Genomic DNA, 24,530 nt, shown 5'->3' on the forward strand with positions numbered 1-24,530 from the left:
AGGGAGGACGTGAAAGGCCCCAGAGCCGGGTTTGTTCTCTGAGCACAAGAGACAGCCACTCAGACCCAGCCTTGGGTCCCAGGGTAGGCGTGGGGTCCTGTCAGCCTCACCTCATTTCTGTTGGATCCTTTCAGCAGAACCACACAAGCCACCGCCTGGCTTTGCTTGGAGTCAGGGCTGGAATTCTTGCAGCCTGGCCGCTTGCCAGCCTATAAATACCCGTAATGGATTATTTCCTCCTTTGATTTTAGAACCCAAACGAACAGACTCCGGGCCCCAGGTTCATAAAACCACTGTCATGAGCAGTGGCCGCAGCACTTCTAAAGAATCGCGTTCTAAATTTAGAGAGGTATTCCTCAGCAGAAAATCATCCCAGCCACTTGCTCCTAATATATAATTAAGCCCTCCCTAGATACTTTGCAGTAATGTTTTATAGCTTATTTTGAGTGTTCATATTTTATCAGAAAATTATAATTTTCCTCTAAATAGGAGTTGTTGGGGTGTTTTTTCTTTTTTCCCAAGGCTTTTGAATGATGATGGCTGGCTTCATGTTTCAACTATAATTAAAACAGTGAAAAGAAAGAGCAGAAGCGTATATCATATGCAGATCTCGGGAGTGCCTGCCCCCCCCCGCCCCCACCCCTGGCGGCCCCACCTCCCCCACTTGGCAGCCTCCAGCCGGGGGAAGACTTTGATCCACCTTGGGGGCTCCAGTTTTGACCACTGAGTGGGAGTTGCCGAGGAAGAAAGGAGGAGGCAACCACATCCTGGTTGCCCTTCAGACCCAACTGAAACCACACCTCCTCTGAGAAGCCCTCCAGACTGCTCAGACCCTGCCCTTTCTCATTTTCCCATCAATAGTAATGACCTTTTGTGCATTTGTGAGCTCACTGACTCCCCACTCGACTCCCAGCTCTGGGAGGGGCCAAAGCAGGGGCTCCTTTACCCAACACTTTATAATCAACATATAGTTGGGGTGGGAGGGTGCACCCAGAGGTGCTCAGGGCTTGCTCCTGGGTCTGTGCTCAGGGATCATGGCTGGTTGGCTCAGGAGGATCATACAGGGTTGTAGGAATCGAACCCAGGTGGGCTGCACACAAGGCTAACACCCTATCTGCTGGACTACGGCTCTGGCCCACACAATAGTCTTTGGATGCAACTCTGTTGGGTGGTGCTCCTGAAGGTTCCCTTACCCCCTCCCCACCCCACCCTGACCCCTGTCTTCACTCCCCCCTACCCCCACCAGGACCCCCACGCAGGACCGTCTACGCCCAGCCCCCTGCTAGCCGACCCAGTCGTGCAAAACCCCTTGCCACAAAACTCAGATTTGGGCACGTGAGAGATGGCCCCACTGTGTGAGAGCACAGGCTTTGCTTGTGGGAGACCCTGGGTTGGATTTCTGGGACCACCTGGTCCCCTGAGCACTGCCAGGAGCGACTGAGCCCCGGGAGAAGCCTGTGATCATTATTTGGGGCATGACCCTAGAAGAATTAAAAAAAAAAATTCAGAGCTGGAATTCAGTTTAGGTTCAGGAATCTGGCTGTCGATTCCCGGGGACACAGGCTCACCGGGCAGCAGGGATGGGGGTGGGCGTTGCTGCAGAGCCCAGGGAAAGCCCCGTGTCCCGGGAAGCCCTGGCCAGCAAAGCTACCCACAGCTCCCTGGAATCTTCGGCACATTACCCATGAGGCTTGAGTTCCTCTTTCCATAAACTTGTCAGAGAGAGCGAGGAGGAGGAGGAGGAGGAGGAGGAGGAGGAGGAGGAGGAGGAGGAGGAGGAAGATGAGGACGAGGAGGAGGAGGACGAAGAGGAGGAGGACGAAGAGGAGGAGGAGGAGGAAGATGAGGACGAGGAGGAGGACGACGAAGAGGAGGAGGAGGACGAAGAGGAGGACGAGGAGGAGGAGGACGAAGAGGAGGAGGAGGAGGAAGATGAGGACGAGGAGGAGGAGGACGAAGAGGAGGAGGAGGAGGAGGAGGAGGAGGAGGGAAAGGTCAAGGACAAGGAGGAGGGACAAGGAAGAGGAGGACGAGGATGAGGACGAGTAGGAGGATGAGGAGGATAATGATGAGGAGGATGAAGAGGAGGAGGAGGTGGACAAGGACAAGGATGACTCCCCAGTGCCTGGAGGTCTTCACCCCAGCTGGCCCCTGTGTTCTCACCCTCTGTCCGTTTCTTTCCTCCAGGCGTCTGGTCTGGAGCGCAAACCGCTGGCCGACAGCGTCCTGTTCCTCCGAGACTCGCGCTGGGAGGAGGTTCGGGGCATGCTGGCTTCCTCCTTCAGCGCCAAGAAACTGACCGAGGTAATGTCCAGGAGCTGCCGCTCCTCCTTGGGGACCCATCCCCAGGCCAGGTGACCCGTCGAGTTGCCCCGCCCTGGCCTTGCACGCTCCCGGGTGGGACTGGCTTCCTGGGCCATGCCCCTCTGGGGTCTGTAAGCAGTGGGGGGCACCCCAGGCCTGAGATGCGCCCCCTGGGTAGAGGGGGTGCCTGGGCGCCCGGAAGGGCGTTTCTCCGTCTCGTCACAGTGGGTCCATCACCTGGAGAGCTGGTGAACTCAGTGAACGCGGTGAAGTTAACGCGGTTAACGCGGTTCCTAGTCTCAGGGTCTCGGTGGCGCCTGTGTCCCTGCATGTCTAGAAGCTCCTGGCCATGGGCGGCTTTGGGACAGAGCCCAGCACTGCTGCCCTGCCGGGGGCCAGGAACTGCTCAGAGTGCCAATGGAGTCCGCCTGCCCCGGGAAGGAAGGGCTGCAGAGTGGGGGCGGGAGGCAGAGGGTCCCCAGCTCTGTTGGCCGGTGGGATCCTCGCCCATAGCGGAGAGGGCAGCCCTCCCGAAGGCTCCGGGCACCTGCCCCGACCGGTGAGCGGCCACACCACCAGCTCTCGGCTCTGCCTCCCTCCCTGCTGGCTTCCCCGAGGAGCCCCTCAATTGTAGCTCTGGCTCAGTGTCGACCCCAAATTCGGAACCAGCTCGAGGAGTGTGTAGGGGCGAGTGCCTGGTAGCTAAGGGGCTGCTTCCGTGGAAGGCCAGGCCCCAGGAACTGCAGAGCCAGGAACGTCCAGAACTTTCCACCCTGCCTGGCTGTTCTAGGGCACATAAATTCACCGTGGCCTCGGCTCCGTGGATGGGCCCTGCCTCATCCTAAACACCCAGAGCCCCAGACTGCGGGACCCCTGCCTTCCACCAAGGTCCTCTCAGGCTTCAGGGGGGCCAGAGCTGCAGCCCCAGAGGACCCGGGGGTGGCGGCTATGCTGGTCCAGGCAGGCAATGCTCGGGCAACCTGTGGGTAAACACGCGTGTCTGCCCCCCAGCCCTGTGAGGGCAACACGGCTGACAGCCTCATGGTATGGGCAGCGGGGCACCGAGAGATTGGGTGAGGCGTGCCCGGCCACACGGCGAGCTGGGAGAGAGCCTACAGCAATGCGCCGTGATCTGTCCCTGCGTCTCCTCAGAACATGCTCCATCCACGTCTCCTTAGACCACGTCTGTCCACGACTCTCCTTAGAACACGCTCCGTCCACGTCTCTTACATTCTCAAGCACCCATGGACCATCCCAGGGGCTGTCTGGAGGCCAGAGGGAAGAGAAGATCATCAAAGGGGTCTCTGAGGCCCTGGGGGGGGGGGCGAAGACTGTGGATCTGAACCAACCTCCTCTATCTCAGCCTGAATTTGGGACGAACCAGGACATAGACACAAAACCAAAACCAAACCTCTCTCTCCCTTTTTGCTCAGAATGCCGTGGGTCCACGGTCTCGCTGATGCTTCACGCAGGCTGGGACTCCGCTGTCTCCACCAGCTGGGGGATCCCCTAGGCCACGGGGGTGGGGAGCGGGACTCCAGCCCCAGTCTGCTAACCAAGGCCTCGAAGAGAGGAATTCAGGGACGCAGAGGTGCTGCTTAAGGGACAGAAACGAACGGACCAAAGAGCCGTGGCAGCGTGCCACCCATGCACCCGTGCTTTATTCCCATACGGGGCCCCTGCGGCATTTTCTATCCACACCTCTAAAATCAGGCACTCCAGGCCCGGGGCGATAGAGCAGTGGGTAGGGAGCTTGCCTTGAACGTGACCGATGCAGGTTTGATCCACCGGGCGTCCCATATGATCCCCCGAGCACTGCCAGGAGTGATTCCTGAGCACATAGTCAGCCTGGAGTACTGCCAGCTGTGGTCTAAAAACCCAACCAAAACAAAACCAAACCCCAAACCCTAAATTCACGCACTCCAGAAGGAGGCAGTGCATCCCCACCCCAGACACGCTGGGCTGCAGCCCACAGCTCAGGGAGCTGACCATTGGTCTTCCTTAAGCTGGTTCCCTCTGCGGCTCTGAGCTGGAGAGTGTCTCTGCCCCGAGGCATGGGCAGGATGGAGAACAGGTAAAAGGTCAAGTGAGGGCTTCCAGGCATGAGTGTCCCCCAGCACCTCCTTCCCAAGCACGCACAGCCCTCCTGGTTTCCAGAAGCTTCCTTCGGCTTTATTTTATTTTTAAAGTATTGAACCACCACGAGACAAGAGGTTCTGGAGCTGCTCAGGAAGGAGTGTCAGTTGTGCTCTGTTCTAGCTGCCGTCGCTTCACCAGTGTCCACTTCCCTCCATCATTGTCCCCGGTGTCCTGCTTCCTTGATTTTAACCTCCAGTTTATATCATTCTAGGTCACTGGCTTTCAAACCTGGCTGACCCCAGGCGATCTATTTGTCTGTCTGTCTGTCTGTCTGTCTGTCTGTCTGTCTGTCTATCTATCTATCTATCTATCTGTACCAGGGTCACCCCAACTTCTTGTTAAAAACGCATCATGCTATGCACCCCGGCACCTACTGCGGAATGAGAATTTCCCACGGTGCCTGAGACCGTCTATTCACGCTTGGCCTGGCCAGATGCTGATAAGAGCCCGGCTGGAAAATGGGAGCCTGGAGTCTCCATCTGGGTCCCTCGTCTGATCCCCTCAGCCCGCAGTTCCGCAGACTCCTGAGAGCCGGACCCCGGCACTCCCTCCCCGCCCTTCTCTGCTTTATTTTCCTCTGTGGTGCCATCACCTGCTAATATCCCATTTCTGTGACTTATTTTTCCCTTCGTTGTTAATGGAATGGCACCAGGCCCATCGTGGGCACTCAGTAATGATTTGCTGGATGAATGGATGGACAGGAAGGTGAAGACACAAAGAACCAGGCAGCTGGCCACCTCGGGATGCGTGTTAAGATGACAATAAAAGGGAAGTGATTTTGTCAAGGACGGATTAAGTAACAGGAGGCTGTGAATTGTCGTTGGCTTTCTCTGTAGAGCCAGGAGGAGAGAGGCAGAGGAGAGAGGAGAGTGCGGTGCACAGGGACGCAGCGGGGCGGGAGCTAGGGAAGGGGCCGGGTGGGAAGCAGCTGGCAGAGGCCTCCAGCCTGCCCTCCCCTTGGTTGTCGGTATCTTGCTCCGTTTTCCTGAAAATAGCTTAGAAATATCATCATCTGCAGTCCTTTCCAATCTCTTCAGTAGCTTCGGGATGTTTATTCGCCAACTTCAGGGTTTATTCCTGAGATATAGATTTGTCTTCCCTGGGCCTCTCTCTGGAGCCTTTTCCTACCGGATCTTGACAGCCTTGGGCCGGCCCCAGTCATTAATAGTCATGAGCTCTGGGAGGAGACCAGCTTGCTTGCTTGCTGCTTTCTTTCTTTCTTTCTTTCTTTCTTTCTTTCTTTCTTTCTTTCTTTCTTTCTTTCTTTCTTTCTTTCTTTCTTTCTTTCTTTCTTTCTTTCTTTCTTTCTTTCTTTTCTTCCTTCCTTCCTTCCTTCCTTCCTTCCTTCCTTTCTTTCTTTCTTTCTTTCTTTCTTTCTTTCTTTCTTTCTTTCTTTCTTTCTCTCTCTCTCTCTCTTTCTTTCTTTCTTTCTTTCTCTTTCTCTTTCTCTCTCTTCCTCCCTTTCTTTCTTTCTTTCTTTCTTTCTTTCTTTCTTTCTTTCTTTCTTTCTTTCTTTCTTTCTTTCTTTCTTTCTTTCTTTCTTTCTTTCTTTCTTTCTTTCTTCTTCTCCTTCCTTCCTTCCTTCCTTCCTTCCTTCCTTCCTTCCTTCCTTCCTTCCTTCCTTCCTTCCTTCCTTCCTTCCTTCCTTCCTTCCTTCCTTCCTTCCTTCCTTCCTTCCTTCCTAAGAGACTGCGGCAATCAGAGTTCATAGGAACTTCTCGGAAAGAGTTGTAGAGCATTGCTGGGAGTGGGTGGGTGGGTAGAAATTGGTGTTTTTTTTTTTTTTAAATTAGGTAGAGAGCATTTTGTTTGACTATCTTTAGGCAGTACCCTTCGGTGCTCAGGACTTACTCCTGACTCTGAACTCAGGGATCACTCCTGTCAGTGCATGAGGGAACCCTGTGGGGTACCTGGGATCGAACCCAGGATAAGCACCTTACCTTCTGTTAGGAGTCTTATGCTCTGACCCTTTAGTTAGGGAAATGTCTGTGTGTGTGTAAAATTTTTTATTTTTATTAATTAAATCACAGTGACGCACAGTTACAAAGTTGTTCGTGATTGGATTTCAGTCATATCAGGTTCTAACACCTGTCCCTTCACCAGTGTACATTTCCCACCATCAATGTCCCCAGTTTCCCTCCCGCCCCCTGCTGCCTCTATGGCGGGCACTTTTCTGCTCTCTCTCCCACACCACCTCTCTCTCTCTCTCTCTCTCTCTCTCTCTCTCTCTCTCTCATTTTGGGCCTTTGGGCATTATGGTTTGCAATACAGATATTGAAGGGTTATCATGGATATCCCTTTACCTACTTTTAACACTCGGTTCTTGTCTAGCATGATCATTTCCAGCTATTATTGTCATAGAAGGTCCCTTCTGTCCTAACTGCCCTCCCCCACACACACACTGTGGCAAGCTTCCAACCATTTACCAGTCCTCCTGGGCCCTGTTTTCCCCGGCTTTGGATCTTAGTCTCATACTTTTTTTTTTTTTAATCTAGTTAGGGAAACTTGCCAGATCGATCTGTTAGCGGTTTCACCCTATGCATTAAGGGATTTCTTTTTCCTTTTAAAAAAAGTTTGGGAGGACTCACCTAACAGTGCTCAAGTTAGGTGCTGGGTGTGTTCATTTTTGGCAGGGAATCAAACCTGACCCCTGCATAGAAGGCACATGCTCTGACCTGCTGATCTCTCTGACCTCATTTCCTCTTGGTAAGGGCCAGTTAGCAAAGTTTGAGAGGAGGAGGCTTGAGCCAAAAGCTAAGCCTGTAAGACTGTGTAAGGCTCCAACATGGATCAGAAATAGATTTCACTTCAGGATACAAAACTGGCACCTTGTTGATTCATCTCTGAAGGGAAAGTGGAAGTGACGGGATTCGTTAGGGACCTGGTCAGTCCTAGTTTTTCCTTTCTTTTTTTATAACTCACCAGGAAGAGGAAAAACCTGGTGAAATCTATCCTTGTATATGTCTAGACATTCTTCTGACTTGAAAAGTAGGAAATCAGTTGGAATTAGCTCCTAAGGTTTGTAAGTGATTGTGGAAGTTTACACCAAAAAGACCAGAAAAATTCCACTGAAGCCAGAATCGAACCATCCATTGGTAAGAAAAGCAGCTAAACTACGCACATGAGAACAAATCTCAAGCTATAATTACTGTCATGAGAAAAGATTTGAAGTCATCAAGAACCAAAACGGGTCCATGGTCATATTCTGCAAAATAGTTCAAGCCATCTTTTTTTTGTAAATTGAATAACCATGAGATAGATCATTACAAAGCTGTTCCTGACCAGGTTTCAGTCATACAATGTTCCATCACCCATCCCTTCACCAGTGTACATTTCCCACCACCAGTATCCCCAGTTTCTCTTCCACCTCCCCCAAATCACACTCACCCCAACCTTCCACTATGGCAGACACTTCTCTTCTCTCTCTCTCTCTCTCTCTCTCTCTCTCTCTCTCTCTCTCTCTCCTTTTGTACATTATGGTTTGCAATACAGGTACTTAAAGGTCATGGTGTTTGGTCAGCATTTTTATCGGGAAGATACAATTGGAATAGCTTTTTTTTTTTAACAAGGTGGTAGTTTTGGGGTGTGGACATGACTGCCAGGGCTCCTGGAAGGACAGGGAGGTGGGGGGAGGTAGTCCAACCCAACTCCCAGAAAGGCTGGAGATTTCAGGCACAAAACCCACATATTTGAATTTTCAGCAGATTTGAATTTTCTAGGTGAGGTTCGTCCCGAGATAATGGAGGCTGGCCAGGGTCACGGTGGTTATTTTGGATTGTGGGGGCAAGCAGCTGCCAGGGGCTCTATTTGGGTGGGCACCGGATCTGGGAGCGCACGCCCTCAAGCCATCTTCTTAGAGGGGTACTGAGTCCCTTTTCAAGGATCAGAGAAAGAATGGTGGAAAAAAAATATCTGTTTCTGTTTCTTCCAGGCCTGTATAAACTTTGAATAGATAAAAGCATGAATAGTGAGTGTCCTCCTTGGCTACTGGAAGGCCTGAGGAGACTGGACAGTGGGTCTCTGAGAGAATACACAGAAATTTAGCTTTTTTCAGTCACCCCCAATTGACCACAGACTCCAAACTGGACAAACCAACCATCACACCCAACATGGTGGCTCTGACATGGCCACTTGGATTGTCCCCAGTGATGGACCTTCCTTCATCACCAAGGACACTGCTAACAGGTGATCCGTTGAGCACATGTGCCACACAGCCTCTTCATCAGTGATAGCCTGGGACTGGCTGTGTGTTGTCTCTCTGGAGGAAATGAGCCGATGAAATCTCCAGGCCGGGGGGACTTCGGCAAAGAAAAATCAGGCCCCTAGGGAAGGCTGGTATCTCTCACAGTCACTGAGAACCCAACTCTCTGCCTAATTTTTCACATTCTTCCAGATGTTTCCTGTCAGGAAGGCACAGTCAATAATGTATGAATCTTAAAGGCAGAGGCAGATGTGGTTATTATTCCCTCTAGACCTTTTCTGCCTTAGAGAAGATGTATTACTCAAAAATGACTGCAATGTAAAAAAAAATTAAGTTGATAGAGCTGGCTTGTATGTCAATGCAGAGCTCAGACCATTTCAGGGCAAAAGTCTTTGCTGCATTACCATCATCCTCATGGTTCTGTTTGGCCTTTCGATGTTCACGGTCAACTCTTGAGATGAACTTGTGACACACAAGGCTTCAAAAGCAGAACTCAGTCGCCAGGGATGTTTGAGGCCACAGCTTTTGCCTGTTGCCTCTGCCTCCAGCAACCTATTTGTAATACCTGCTTTAATTTCTTTCTTTCTTTCTTTCTTTCTTTCTTTCTTTCTTTCTTTCTTTCTTTCTTTCTTTCTTTCTTTCTTTCTTTCTTTCTTTCTTTCTTTCTTCCTTCCTTCCTTCCTTCCTTCCTTCCTTCCTTCCTTCCTTCCTTCCTTCCTTCCTTCCTTCCTTTCTTTCTTTCTTTCTTTCTTTCTTTCTTTCTTTCTTTCTTCCTTCCTTCCTTCCTTTCTTTCTTTCTTTCTTTCTTTCTTTCTTTCTTTCTTTCTTTCTTTCTTTCTTTCTTTCTTTCTTCCTTCCTTCCTTCCTTTCTTTCTTTCTTTCCTTTCTTTCTTTCTTCCTTCCTTCCCTTCCTTCCTTCCTTCCTTCCTTCCTTCCTTCCTTCCTTCCTTCCTTTCTTTCTTTCTTTCTTTCTTTCTTTCTTTCTTTCTTTCTTTCTTTCTTTTCTTTCTTTCTTTCATCCTTTCTTTCTTTCTTTCTTTCTTTCTTTCTTTCCTTTCTTTCATCCTTTCTTTCTTTCTTTCTTTCTTTCTTTCTTTCTTTCTTTCTTTCTTTCATCCTTCCTTTCTTTCCTTTCTTTCAATCCTTTCTTTTCATCCTTTCTTTCTTTCTCTCTCTCTCTCTTTCTTTCTTTCTTTGTCTCCCCTTCACCTTCCTTCCTTCCGTTCTTTCTTTCTTTTCTCTCTCTCTTTCTTTCTTTCCTTCTTCTTTCCTTCTTTTTTTTCTTTCTTTTTGGGTCACACCCAGTGAAGCTCAGGGGTTACTCTTGACTCTGCACTCAGGAATTACTCCTGGCAGTGCTCAAGGGGACCATTTGGGATGCCAGGAATGGGACCGAGGTCAGCTGCGTGCAAGGTAAATGCCCTCCCCACTGCATTATCACTCTGGCCACTGATTTAATTTCTTAATCTTTCCAAGCAAGATAAAAATGAAAGTCGGGGCCAGAGTGATAGTACAGCGGGTAGGATGTTTGCCTTTAACACCGACCTAGGTTTGATCCCCGGCATCCTATTTAGTCCCCCGAACAATGCCAGGAGTAATTCCTGAATGCAGAGCCAGGAGTAACTGCTGATCATCCCTAGGTGTGACCCCAAAAGCCAAAAAATTTATAATACTAAAATGGAAAGTCATTAGAACCCAGGTGTAATAGTGGCAAGTAATCGATACTTCCACGTCACCCCCCAATGCCCACATCCCTCCCTGCCTGACCAGTTGTCCATTTTCCAGAATGTCTGGGAATTTAGCAGCAAGAGACCATTATCCCATAACACAGTTGTATTCCACTGACACCTAATCTCCTAATTAAAATGGGCTAATGATGGACTGTTGAAATTCTGGCGAAAAACCATTCCTGTTTCATTTGCATTTAAAAGCAAACACACTCCCATTCCCAGTACCCCATCCTGGGTTATAATTTGGCCTCCTTTGCCAGAATCATCATGTCACTCTGACTTGCCGCTGGTGAAAGCTAAAAGAGCATCTAAATATTCTTCCAGCTTGATTGTTGCTAGGTGATGCCAGCCGCCTCCTCCTCATCGGAGTGAGTCCTGATTGGCCACAACTCTTGACAGGAGTCACTGACTTATGAGAAATGACACTTGATTATTCAGGAGATGGCTAGAGCTGATCCTTAACAGCAGGGAATCTTGCATAAAAACAAGTCAGGGATGTTTTTAAGATCCGGGTGACGGCAGAGGGAGGCGAGAAGTTTTGTTAACTGGTATGCATTTTACATGTATTAGTCCGTGCTTTCAATGAACACCTCGGGTACTAATTGTTCTCTGTTTCGAACCAACTGGAGGTTTGTTTCCTTGTTACTTCCCAGCCATCAGCTGACCCTTATGTACTCAGAACCGCCCCCCTCCTGATATTTGTTCCAAAACATTGCCCATTTACCCCAGAACATCAAATAGAATGAAATGTTAAATTCCTAAAACCCAGTTCCTATTTATTATTATTTCATATCTTGAAGGGGTTTATAGGGTAGAAATCACCAAGTATGTACATTCCTGCATTATCACCAAGTAAAGAAGGATGAAAGAGAATGCATGTTCTCTCTCTCTCTCTCTCTCTCTCTCTTCTCTCTCTCTCTCTCTCTCTCTCTCTCTCTCTCATGGGAAATCCCTCTAAGGGCACAGTGGTCTGGTAGCTCTGGCACTGAGCCCTCTGATTTCTGCTAACTTTTGGCAAAAAGAAAAGGCACATTACAGGTGAAATGAGCTCGGGAACAGAGGCACCTGGGCCCAGGGTACAGGGTGTGTCTAGGGCAAAAGGGAGAATAAACTGGCTGGACAGAGAGGAAGCTGGAAAAAGAGGTGGCAACATGGGGGCAAGAGGGTTTGGCGCAAACTTCACAGGACAGTGCAAAGCTCTTAGATCCTTGGAAGTGGGGCAGACGCGGTTCAGCTTTAGAGCTTTGACTCTTGCTCCCATGTCTGCAAACATTTCTGGAGCAGGTAAGAGAATGTTCAGGTCTTTCCAGGTCCCCAGCGGGGGCCATGTTTGAATCTCCAGGTGGCAGTTCTTTCCTAGGCCCGCTTCCTGTGTGGACAGATGAGTGGATAGGCTCTGCCCCCTCTGTGAGGTGTCCTCTCGGTGGAGAAGCATAGAGCAGCACAGAAAAGACCCAGACCCCCTCCTTCCCTCTCCCTGGCGAAAGCTGATCTGTCTCCCCAATTGCCAGAAGAACCACGTCTGTGTGTGTGTGTGTGTGTGTGTGTGTGTGTGCGCGTGCGCGCGCACGTGTGTTTTTCCAGTTCATGGCATCAGAACTGCCTCCAGTGAAGCTACAACCTAGAAGCTAATGAACTGTGCAGCAAAGGGAACATGGCTCCTAGTTTTGGAGAAAATGGAGCAATCTGTGAGTCGAAGGATCTCGAGTTCCAATAATCACTTTTCCTCAATTATCTAGAAAGATAATTTAGGAAATTACTAATTACTTTGATGCTTTAGATAAGCATCAAAGTCGGCAGATTATGCCTTTCAGGTCATCACGTAACTCTGAAGTCAACGCATAAGAGAGAAGCCAGGAGACCACCTGGAGGATGGAGCCAGTGGCAGGATGCTGAGGCCCTGACCGGACCTGCTATTCTCCTGGACCCCCAGCCCTGGGCCCCTGTGGGCCAACCTGGAGCTGAGTGACCTTCGTGGAACACCAGAACACCCACGGGAAGGGACTTTATAGATACAATGAGCACCTCAGGAAGGGATGACAACCAAGTTTAGGAAGATTCCATCTTGCCCAAAGTACTCTCCAAGGTAGAACCTGCTTCAGTTTCACCTTTGACAGCTGAGTGTTTCTTAGGTATTGTCTATATCAAGGCCCTCAACGGAGATCTCATCAGCCAGTTATCATAGAGAACCTTCTAGAGAATCAACTGAATATGCTGAGGAGTGCCTGCTTCTGACACAAGCACTAAGAACTTCAACACCACAGCACACAAGAGTTATCCCAAGAGACTGACACCGAAAACGTACTTGTTATCTATTGCTCCGTAACAAATAGCCCCTGGACTTGGCACTTAAACAACAAGGCTTAGCTCCTGCTTTCTACGGACAGAGGTCAGTTGAGTTTCACAGGTGGCCTCTTCCTCCGCGCCTCTCTGTTTGGTATCAGGCGTCCATCCACCTGGGCTGTGGTCTCATCTGAAGACATGACCAGGGGAAGGCTGACCTCTAAGCTTGCTCCTGTGATTAGCAGCAGCACTTATGGTCATGGGCTCCGGAGCACACAGCCTTCAGCCAATCGGATGCTCCAAAGGAGTTTCTCCAACCACCGCTCAGATAATGTGTATCTTCAGAAGTCCAGTCTGGCATGGGATGATGGGAAAATGCGGATGAAGAGACGAGGAAGGCAGGAGGCTCTTTTAAAAATGCGTTTACTTCTGTGCCAGGCTTTGAACGAGGCATTAAGGCCGCGGAGCAGCTGAAAACACGGGGCTTGTCCCCGTGAGGCAGGATGGCCAGAGTCCCGGTGACAGGTGGCAAAGCCAGCATGGCAGAGCCCTGGGGAGATGAGAGGCTGGAGGAAGGAGGGGATGAGGCGGGAGCAGGAGGAGGCAGTGGGCACTACCTGGCAGGAGGAGATGGGCACGGGGAGGACCGCAGGGCATGGACTTGCTCCGCTGGTTCCATGCTGATCGCCCCACTTTGCAGAGGAAGAAATAGTAGCAGTGATGTGACCCCACCTGCCCGCTGATCACCCAAATAAAGCGCCAAGGAGAGGAAACCTTAAGGATTGGCCGCGGTTCTGGGTGTCTACTCTCCCACGGCGTTTCCACACCACTGGGAACTGCACTGACGAAATCCTGGGGATCACAGGACAGGAGAGAAAAAGCTGCCTTTACCCTCCTTCATCATTGCCCCCTTAGCCGTGTCTAGCTCCACCTTCTGGAATGAGCTCTGTTGGCTGCTCTGTCTACACCTTGACTCAGAATTCCACAGACACAGGCAGCAAAGCATAGACCTTTCAGGGACCGGTGAGAGAGTACAGCGGGATAGGCCGGGTTCCACCTCCGGCATCCCGTGTGGGTCCCCGAGCACTGCCAGGAGTGACCTCTGAGTGCAGAGCCAGGAGTAAGCTTGCAGCACTGCTTGGTGTGGCCCCCAAACCAGACAAATAAAATAAAGTAGGACACTTTCATGAAATGAACGCCCCTCTTGGGGGTTCCCGCCCAGACAGGGGCAAGAGCTTGGTCCTTGCTAGTTACTTTACTAAGGAACTGACGACCATGCATCCTCTCCCACCCACCCATCTTCACATCTTCGACATGAGACGACAGCACAGTGGAAACCTTCTTTGCAGCCTGGGTTGCTGGACATAAAAAATATATTCGTATTTTATCTGATCTAAATGTAATATATACGCATTATGAAAAACGCAGGGGGAAAAAACAAACACGAAAATCACTCCCTAGCCTAAAAGAAGATGAAATGTAACCAATGAGTGGGAGTCTTATGAAGACCCACATGATGAAGCACTGTGTGCCTCTGTGTGTGTGCGTGCGTGTGCATGTGCGTGCGTGTGCATGTGCGCGCGCGTGTGTGTGTGTGTGTGTGTGTGTGTGTGTGTGTGTGTAATCATGCACCAGCCACCTCTCCCGCTTGTCTGCAAATCTAGAGGAATCACTGCAGGGCTCGGGGTTGTGGAGAGATGATTGCAAGCCCGTCAAAGAGAGCTTTGGTTTGTATGCAACTCGTGTAAGAGTAAATATTCCACCACTGCGTGTGGCTAACGCGAAGGCGAGACCCTGAAACGCCGGTGATTGGCCGACGCGAGCATCGGGCTGCACCATCTTCGGATGTTTTCACCGCATTGCTTTTTAAAACGTTTTTTCATATTACATGCCCCGTCTCATATCGCATTAACCCAAATAAAAATGTCATTATCCATTCAGTTCGACAGATAGCAGGCGGAATGTGGTAGGAAATTACAATCACACCAGCCAGCAACAAAGACTGTAGCCACAGGCAGAGGAGCTGTGGTGGGCAGCTGGGACACCCCCACTTTTTGTTTTTATGATTGTGGGGTGCCACATAGGCAATGCTGAGGGAGCCACCAGCCCCCCTGCTTTTGCCCTGTGCAGACACGTGATTGGATTCCATGGCGGTGGGCCCCCCTCTTGACACACAGGCGTGCCTCTCTTGAGGAGTGCATATAAATCAAATAGGACAGTGCATCCCATTTTTTGCCATATTAAGAAAGCATTGAGCCCACGATCTAGGGGGACTTCTATTCAAACAGGGTTTTTCTGTCTTGCTATGTGACTCTCCGTCTGAAATCAATCTAAACGCTATTTTGGCATATGGGATTTTATTAAAGTCAGTTTACTTGCACAGCTAAGTTGATTAAAATCATGAAAGGAACGTGGCCGGTGGGGCCAGCCGCAGCAGTGTGGCTTCGCTAGTTCTCCAAACATGAGGTGGTCGGAGATTTCTTGAGAGTCATTTACGCAGACCGCCAGATTGTTAAATTTGCGGTCCGTGAGTATTTAGCTGAGAAAGCAGCGGGCAGGCGGCTCCACCCAGAGCTCCCAGGAGTCCGGCAGCTCCTCGTCCCCATCTCTGACAGACCCGGGGCTGGCTGATGGCATAACCCGGGGGCTCCCAGCAGCCGGCTGGCACATTGGTGCTGGTGCGCAGGCGTAAGAGGCTCGGAAGGCAAGGGATGAAGGACATTGCTATTTTGGCAAATCATCTGCCAAGGTCTCCTCCAGCTGGCTTCGGAATGAGACGTGAACAGGCGGAAGCTTTGTTGCAGTTCATGCTCAGCTGGCCTGACTGGTGACAACCCATTGAGAACAGCCAACTGCTGGGGTCAGTGAACACAGTGTCTGGCAGAGGGTCCCGGGCTCTGGGTTTGAGTCTTCATACCTACGGGCAAATGGCAGGAAGGCTTCAAAAGCCCATGACTCAATTTCAGATGTGACCAGAACAACCAGTGCCCGGAGTACTGGGTACCCGGAGCCTCGAGCATGGCACCCACCACCAGCCCTCTGTGCCCTGCCCCCAGCCCCCCCACACCGAGTCCACCCCCTAACCAGCCCTCTAAGCCCTGTTAGTCTGATGAGCAGGGTCTTTCCCCTCTGGCCCCCGTGGCCCGGCCCTGCACTCCCTCCAGGCTCAGAGGCCCTGCCTGGGAGTGTGGGTATGTTCAGGCCCTGCCCCGGGGGCCCACAGAGGCGCTTATCCCTCCTCTGCCCCGACCTCCCTTCTGAGCAGGCACGCACAGGAAGCAGTGGGCCCCGGGTGAGCTGCACATATAGCTTAGGGGGTACGTGGCAGGAGAGAACTATCCAGCAGGTGCCTCCCAGACCCTCCTACTCTGCCAGGCTTCTCCTGTCCCCCGACGCTCTGTGCCAGCACTCAGCCAGCAGGCTTGGACAGCACTCCCTGTCACGGATACATAAAGCCTGCCAAGGACATCCCAAAACTGCAAGGTCAAAGCTCAGTGGCACACGGGGTTGGGTCATGGGCAAGGGCCAGCCTGGTGGTTTTCACTGACCTGAGCCTCACTGTTTGCCTGTGTCACGTGTCCAGACAGCGAGCATGTGGCTTTATAGTGGACATGGAGGACAGAGATCCGTCTGCCGCTCATTGCTTCATGCCTAAGAGACCATATTCCATTGCTGTGAACACCTTGCAGAGACACCCTGGGGTGTGTGTGTGTGTGTGTGTGTGTGTGTGTGTGTGTGTGTGTGTGTGTGTGTGATGGGGGGGCACGGAGAAAGAATGCAATAGAATAGCAAGTAGCATGGAGGAGTGTGTGAACTGTGGGTAGCAGGAGGTCAGCAGTTGAAGGGATGGTGGAGAGTGACTTGGGGGCGGGGCCAATAAGGAGGAGCAGGGCTTTATATGGGGGGCCACTGTCACTGGGAGGAAGTCAGACAAAGAACCAACAAAAAGTGTTGGGAAGGAGCCAGATTAGGCCTCCATACAACACAGCATCCCGTTCTACCCAACAGATCCACATTGTACAGCTTTCCCATGTCTCAAGAGCAGAGTCACTTTGTCCTTTCTAAGTCGGCATCAGAACGTCTTCATGTGTCAATGCGTTTGCTCAGCCCCCTCATTTGCGGGGTGCCAGCCGCCTAGGAGGCACTAGATACAGAAACAAATGAACCACTAGATACAGAAACAAATGTAACTCCGGAGACAGAGCATGTGCTGGGGTCCCAAAGTAGAATCCAAACACAGGAAACCTTGCAACGTAACGTTTCCTATGTGAAAAGCTCAAAACAGCGTATTCTAGCACATTATTTTAGTGACGTGATTTCTAGAATGTGTACTATTTCAAAGAATTCCTTTCCATGTTTCAAGTCGATTCCTCAAACAGACAGGGGTGAAATAAAAGATTCTGTGGGTGCCTGTGAGACCTCACAAAGAATCACCCTCACTCAAGCCTGTCTTCTGGAGTCTAAGTAGGAAATTTTCATATTAAAATCATTTTAAGGGGGCCAAAGCAACAGTACAGCAGGTAGGATGTTTGCCTTGCACGTGCCTGATCCGCAGTAGATCCCCGGCACCCCCTACGTCCCCTGAGCCCACCAGGACTAATCTCTGAACACAGAGCCAGGAGAAACGTGGCCCAAAACCCCCGCCTGAAAAAAAAATCATTTTAATATAAAACTGTTTTCATATCAAAATTTCTACTTGATTCAGAAATTGGCTTGTACGAGCATCGGGGCCTCTTGAAGGTTCCCCTAGGCAGAGAGGCAGAAATTCTCCCAATGTGATTTTCATATGGAGTAAGAAGTTGAAATGACCGTAACTTCCCTTTGGACACTAAAAGTCTATATTCTAAAGTGTAATTGGAATCGAGCAGACACGGATTGGGGCTAATTCAAGAGAGAGCACATATGCATGGCTTCGTTCGCTCTAACGCTAACCAAATGTCACGAAACTAAGCACTGATTCTCATTTCTGGCTCAATGTTCATTTCTCATAATGATTTCATGAGTATTTGTTCCAAATCCTTTCTTCCTTTTGCTTCAAAAAAATATCCACAACCCCCCAACCAGATTACTTGAGCTAAAGTCGTTACTGAAAGCGATTGCATTTTATGGTCATTGTGAATTTTAGACCTTCCTCTTGAATCTCAGCAGAGAAGCTGCCTTCCAAACACCTCGAAAGTTGCCCTCTTTATCTGCAGCTCATTGAAATGCATGCCCTGGCTGGTGTCCTAATTACACTGTTGTTATCTGCTCTCAGATGATCCCCCTCATCAGCCAAGCCTGTGACCTGCTCCTGGCCCATTTAAAACCTTATGCAGAATTCGGGGACGCTTTCGACATCCAAAGGTAAGAGCACTCGTGACTTCATGACAGCAAAAAGCAGCAGTTTGGAAAATTCTCCTTCTTCAAGCTGGCTGTGGTTGGCAGACAAGTTCCAGGGACCAGCAAATGCAGGAAATCTACAGGCTTCTAAAAAACGGGTGTCCTGACAACTCAGACAGAGAGCAAAGCCTTGTTTGTTCCTTGCTCTTTGCCTTCTGTCCTGGAGAAGGCAGGACGCACCAGCAAAAAAGATGAGCTCGGGGCTGGAGAGATAGCACAGCGGGTAGGGCGTTTGCCTTACACGCAGCTGACCCGGGTTCGATTCCCAGCATCCCATATGGTCCCCCGAGCACCGCCAGGGGTAATTTCTGAGTGCAGAGCCAGGAGTAACCCCTGTGCATACTGGGTGTGACCCAAAAAGAAAAAAAAATGGATGAGCTGTTGGGGGAAGTGCTTCTGTTTTGACTTCAAGAACTATTGCTAGCCCCTGCCTAGAAGCCATATCATGCAGATGAATCCTAAACGTTACTGAAGGTCTGCGGCTGCTCATCCTCAGATGGCTTAAAGGAGAGTGGGAGAATAAGACAGATGAGCCAGAGGCCAGTCCATTCTGATATCTTTACTCATAAAATGATAATAACATTCCAGGGCGGGGCTGTAGCACAGCAGCTGAGCACGTGCCGTCTTGCTTTGCGCATGGGAAGCCTTAGGTTTGATCCCCGGCACCGCTAGTAAAATGAAATAGAGGCTGGAGAGAAAGTACAGGGGTCAGGCACTGGCTTTGCATGCAGCCCAGCCGGCACTGAACATGGTCCCCTGAGCAACGCCAAGAGTGATCCCAGAGCAGGAAGCAGGAATAATCCCCGGGAACTGCCAGGTGTCGCCCCCAAACCAAAAAAATAATATAAAACAGAGTAAAATAGAATGAAATCAGAATGGCGCTGGACTGAGAGTGTAGTGGTTGGGGAGCTAGACTTGCATGTGGCCAGCCTGAGTTCTGTCACCTGTCACCCCTCATGGTCCCCCCCCAAGCTCACCAGGACTAGTTCTGAGCACAGAGCCAGGAGCAAGCCCTGAGCACTAGGTGTGATGGTCCAAAACCCAAAAATAAATAATAAAATACTGGCATCATTATCACCAGAATTTAAAATCTATCATGCTATTGACAAAACCCTCCTGCATGCATTCTCTCTGGTCAGGAGACCAGGAGATGAAATACACTGGGCAACTCTGAACCGCCAGGAAATACGACTTTTTCATTTGTGTTTTTTGGTTTGGGGCCACTCAGGGCTCTGCACTCAGAGATCCTGGCAGAGCTCAGTGGACCCTATGGAATGCCAGGGATTGAACCCAGGTTGGCCACAGGCAAGGCCAACACTCTACCTGCTACACTATCTCTTTGGGCCCCTTAAAATGCTTTTAGTAGGACATTTCCTACTTAGACTCTAAACGACTGGCTTGAGTGGGGGCTATTTGTGCTCTGGCCCAGGAAATGACTCTTGAACTCAACTCTTCTCGCACCCACGTCAGAGGAAAATCACACTCGGTAGTCAAACTGCTCTTTGAAATCAGGCAGGAAACTGTGCGATCGATGGTAGGCGTGTTTTCAAGCAGTCAGGATGTGTTTTTAAAAACCCAACCAGCAATTCCTTGTCCATCCCATAATGATAAGCCAATGCTTCTAGAACTTAACGAAGAAATGTTTGTGCTCCTCTATCAAGCCCGAGACACAGACCTTTGAATGAACAGCCTGTTGGTCCCCTTCAAAGAAACAACCTGAGACTCCTCTAAAACAACAACAACAACGAAAAGGAGTGTTCTAGTTTAAAAATCACCGTGGCGGGGAGAAGGACCCATTCCCTAGAGCTGCAGTGGTTAATCTTCCAGAAGCTTCTGCCAGACAACTTTTCCTTCTGTTTGTTTCTAAAGTGTCACGTGTGTTTTCTGTAATAACATACACATGTTCCTGGTGCCTACCCCGAGGCCTGCCTTGTATTATTTATTTGAGTGGAAAGGGCCCTTGTTTCTTGTTTGTTGCTCTGGGGAAGCTGTCGAGCGGTGGGACGGAGCTAATAAAACCAGGCGCTCCTACAGCCGTGCTGGTTGCCCATCAACCCCGTCCACCATCGGCCTTGACCATCTCTGCCCAGTTCTGGGCGGACACCTGTTTGGCCTTGGTGCACCCTTCCTACCTTTGCAGCACGTATCAGCAGATTTCCCAGTGTTTGACCGTGTCTGGCCCCTACATCCCTGGGGTGCTCTGCCCTTCCCCAGCTCTGCTTAGGTCCACTCCCTTTCCTGCTCCCTGCGGACTGGAGGCCACAGCTAGCAGTGCTTGGGGGTTATTCCTTGGCTCTGCACTCAGGGATCCCTCCTGGTGGTGCTCCGGAAACCATAGGTGAAACCCAGGATTAAACCTAGGGCAGCCGCCTGCAAGGCAAGTGCTTTGCCTCTGTACTATCTCTCCTTTTTTCCTTCTTCTTCTTTTTGCTTTTCGGGTCATACCCGATGATGCACAGGGGTTACTCCTGGCTCTGTACTCAGGAATTACTCCTGGCAGTGCTGGGGGGCCATATGGGATGCTGGGAATCGAACCCGGGTCGGCCGCGTGCAAGGCAAATGCCCTGCCCGCTGTGCTATCGCTCCAGTGCCTGTACTATCTCTTTAACCCCAGGAGTTATGAACTTTACTTCAGGATCACTTAAGGGAGTTATTAACGTCTAAATTTCTGGCTATTTACCTAAGGATTCTTGTTTGTTTGGTGGTGGGGGGGGGGGAACCACACCCAGCCAGTGCTCAGGGGCTGCTCCTGGCAGGGCTCAGGGGACCCTGTGGGATGCCAGGCATCAAACCTGGCTCTCCCACTTGCAAGGCAAGCGCCTGGACCCTGAACTGCCGCTCTAGCCCCGACATCCCCTCCTGCCAGGAGAAGTGGGCACAGCCCCCCACCCCCAGGCCCCCTCTCAAGGCAGCTGAGGAAGAGGGCGAGTGCAGGGGCACCAGGACTGCATCCTTCCTCTCCCCGTGGTCCCTGTCTTGCAGGTGCTACTGCTGCTACACCACTGACCTGGTGGCCAGCGTGGCCTTCGGCACCCCTCTGGACTCCCGGAAGGACCCCGGGCACCCCTTTGTGGAGCACTGCCGCCGGCTCTTTGCCTCCTCCATCCCCAAGCCCGTCCTGTTCCTGCTCTGTAAGTTCCCGCCCTGTGCCCCTGGGACTAAGACAGGACTGTGGGGGCAGGCGCTCCCCGCCCCCGCCCCGTGCCTCCCCCCCCCCCCCCGACCCAGGCTTCAGCCTCAGACACTGAGGGCTCTGCGCTGTCTCTGAGGTGTCACCCTGCAGTTCACCCCGCAGAGACCCGATCCTCCATCCAGTGTCGCCAATTTGGGGGCCCCAGAGAGTCCACACTGGTGCCGGGCCTGGCCTGCCCCCACCCTCTCTCAGCACAGGTCCTGTTGAGAAACTCACTCACGTGGCCCCGTCAAGGCTAGAGGAGGGCCCAGGAGCAATTCTTCTCGCCCATTTTACAGATGGAAAAGCAGAGGCATACAGAGGAAGGCAGAGTCCAGCCTGGCACCCCCCACCATTCCACCCTCAGGGGCTGTTTCTCCCCCATCCAGAGAAGCCTTCTGTAGAAGTCCCGTCCCGCTGTACTTCGGGGGGAAGCGGGAATAGCAGAAGGGCCAAGCACAGGCCCTGCTGCTCTGGGGACAGACCCCGGGTTTATTGCTTCCCGTGTCTTCATCCATTTCCACGGCGGCCGCTGGCCCCTCTGTTGCCAGGGGCTCGGATGGGGGGACGGGTCTCTCTCTGGCGCCCTCACACCCCCGGGACAGCATTGCTGGGTGCAGACGCTTGCTCTCGCCCTCTCTGCTGGGCTCCACTCTCTGTCACCCGGAGCCTGTGTCCCGCTGCGTCCTGAGGCTTGGGGGCAGTTCTGGGAAATGGACACAGCCCCCTGGGGCCCCTGTGGATGCAGACGTCCTCCCCAGCCCTGCCCAGATCTGTGCACAACGAGCCCCCCTCTGGGATGGTCCTTAGTTCGGCCTCCCCCCAGCCGCTGTCCTGTGTCCCCTCAACCCATGTGCCCAGTGGCCCCAGGTGGCACCTGCCAGGGCCAGCACACCCTCTGCCAGCAGCAGCGCTGGGGGACCATGCGGGTAGCTGCGGGAGACAGTGAGGCGGGGTGAGGCGAATCCCCTGGGAGGTGAGGGAGCAAGTGAACTTTGGGGCAGGAACCCCAAAAGAGCCCGAGCCAGTGCTGTCCCCGGCCCTGTCAGGCCTGGGGGGCTGAGTCTGGAGCAGGAGGACCCCCTTCTCAGCCAGGTGGGAGCGGGGACCTTCCCGGGCGTGGGAGGGCTGAGCGGACACAGCCCTGCAGAGACCCCTCTGAAAGGCTACGCCCCTGGGGCGGGCAGCTGCGGGGGGGGGGGGAGGCGTGGACTCCGTCCCCCCCCCTTCCAACACCACTTTTGTGTTTTGCCTTCCAGTGTCCTTTCCGTCCATCATGGTCCCGCTGGCCCGGATTTTGCCCAATAAGAAGCAAGATGAGCTGAATGGCTATTTTCACAGGCTCGTTATGAGTAGGATTGCCCTGCGCGAGCAGCAAGGCACCAAGGAGGTGAGGGATCCTGACGGATGCAGAGCCCGAAGCCGGCCGGGGCCACCGCCTCGCTCGCCTGTGCCCTCCTGTTCCCCCTCCCCCCCGCCCCCCCCTCCCCCACGCATGCTGCTGGCCCTGAGCCTTCTCCCGCCTGGGCCTCCCAGAGAGGCGGAGGAGGGAAGAGCAAAGGCAGGGGGAGAAGCGCCCAGACTCTCCACCCCACCCTGGTAAGGAGAGAGTTAACATTGCCTCCCTCTCCCCTCAGGATCAAACATGCCCCCCCACCCCCCGTTAGAAGAACCCCCAATAATTTTCTAGGTAAATGTGCTCTTGGGTATGTTCCATCTTTGTTAGAGAGAAATATGGTGAGGTGGCCCACGTGGTCGAGCATGCATGTGCTTCACACGTGCCTGGAACTCCACCCACCGCTGAGTGTGGCCCCGATAAATATAAACTGGGGTTGGAGCTGGAGTGATGGTGCAGCAGGGAGGGCACTTGCCTTGCACAGTGCTGGCCCGGGTTCAATCCCCGCATCCCATATAGTCCCCTAAGATCTCCAGGAGTGATTCCTGAGCACAGCCGGGTGTGGTCCCAAACCCCCCCCCCAAAAAAAAATTAAGGTGGAGGGGGAGAGAATCGGAGGGAGAAAAGGAGGGAGAATAAACATGGGTCCGAGTGTGTGGACCATGGCTGTGGGTAAAATCAGGGACACTTCGTAGCTGCATGCTTGGAGCAGCCTCGAACCCCCTGGGCACCGCATTGGAGTGTGATTCAGGGGCTCAGGAGTTTAGGGGTTCAGGGGCTCAGGCCCAGAAGGTGGGGAAGGTCAGTTCAAAGTGCCCCCCTCACACTGCTGAGACTTGAGCTCAAAGCACTGGAGGTGTGCGAAGGCCAGCAGCGCCTGGGCCCGGGGCTGGGGTCAGGGGCAACCTCTGCCAGGCTCAGTTTCCCTCCAGAAACGGTCTGGTCCGGTCGTGGCGCCCTCCCCCTGCCCTCTCACCCAGCATCTCTGAAACCGGGCTCAGCTTTGAACCCTGGTCCGGCGCCCCGTGCCTACAAAGAGGTGAGGGGTTATTTCAGATCCAATTACCCGGATGGCCTCAAGCTTTTCCTTTTATAAACTCCAGAGCTATTTGTTTCAGACCGGGGAGCTGATCTGAGAAAAGCCTCCCCACCGCAAACCCGGGCCTGCGCGCGGCCAGACAGGGCTATCGGGTTACTAAGCAAACGGGCGCTGCCCCTCCGCGCTCGGGGAGAAACCCCGCGAGCAGCTGTGTGTTTGCGCAGGGCCAAATGCAGCACAGATGTTAAAAGGTAAATATTTTTCTAAGCGCTCGCCGATGGGCAGATCAGACACCTACATCTATCAGCATGCGTATTTTTCTTGGCTATAACCATAAACCAGCCCCGTTTCGGTCCTAAATGGGCAGTGTTCAAATAGCCTTGGCGAGGCGGCGCGGGGAGAGAAACCCATCTTCCCTAATGTGCTCTGGGGCGCGCAGGGGCCTCCAAGGAACACGCTCCCCTCTGGCCTCGGAGCTGGGAGGGGGGGCACAGATTCCTGCCCCAGAAGCCGCCCGAAAGCAGGCGGCTGCGGATCTGCAGAACAAGCCGTGCCCCCACCCCAACAAAGGCGAACCTCGGGGACCACAGCCAGGGGGCTACTGGGAGAAGTGCCAGAAACAGGGGCCGAGGCAGAAGGGGGCTGGTCACCAGCACGCAGCCTCAAGCCTGCCCTGCTCCGGCTCAGCCCCGTCTGAGGCCGCCCCAGGCACCCAGGGTTGGCCAGAGAGCGGGAAGGGAGCTGGGGAAGGGAGGCGGGGCCAGGCTGACCCTCTGCCGTCATGCCCGTTATACCCAGCCGGCAGGACACAGGCCTCCTCCTCCGCCTCAAGGTTTGTAACCCCCAGGGGCTCTGCTGAGACCCCCGCAGACTCCTGTCCCTTCACC

The 24,530-nt window shown here is 52.3% G+C and overlaps 1 protein-coding gene across 1 annotated transcript in view; it reads left to right on the forward strand.

Annotated features, from left to right (window-relative positions):
* Positions 1 to 24,530, forward strand: part of TBXAS1 (thromboxane A synthase 1) — a 187,558-nt gene that overhangs the window by 122,500 nt on the left and 40,528 nt on the right. The window contains exons 7-10 of the mRNA XM_055143695.1: positions 2,188 to 2,304; positions 17,912 to 18,000; positions 21,019 to 21,167; positions 22,468 to 22,598. Coding sequence (XP_054999670.1) covers positions 2,188 to 2,304; positions 17,912 to 18,000; positions 21,019 to 21,167; positions 22,468 to 22,598 — 486 coding nt within the window. The remainder of the gene's footprint in view (positions 1 to 2,187; positions 2,305 to 17,911; positions 18,001 to 21,018; positions 21,168 to 22,467; positions 22,599 to 24,530) is intronic.

The sequence above is a fragment of the Sorex araneus genome, chromosome 1 (assembly GCF_027595985.1).
Source record: "Sorex araneus isolate mSorAra2 chromosome 1, mSorAra2.pri, whole genome shotgun sequence".
Classification (NCBI taxonomy): domain Eukaryota; kingdom Metazoa; phylum Chordata; class Mammalia; order Eulipotyphla; family Soricidae; genus Sorex; species Sorex araneus.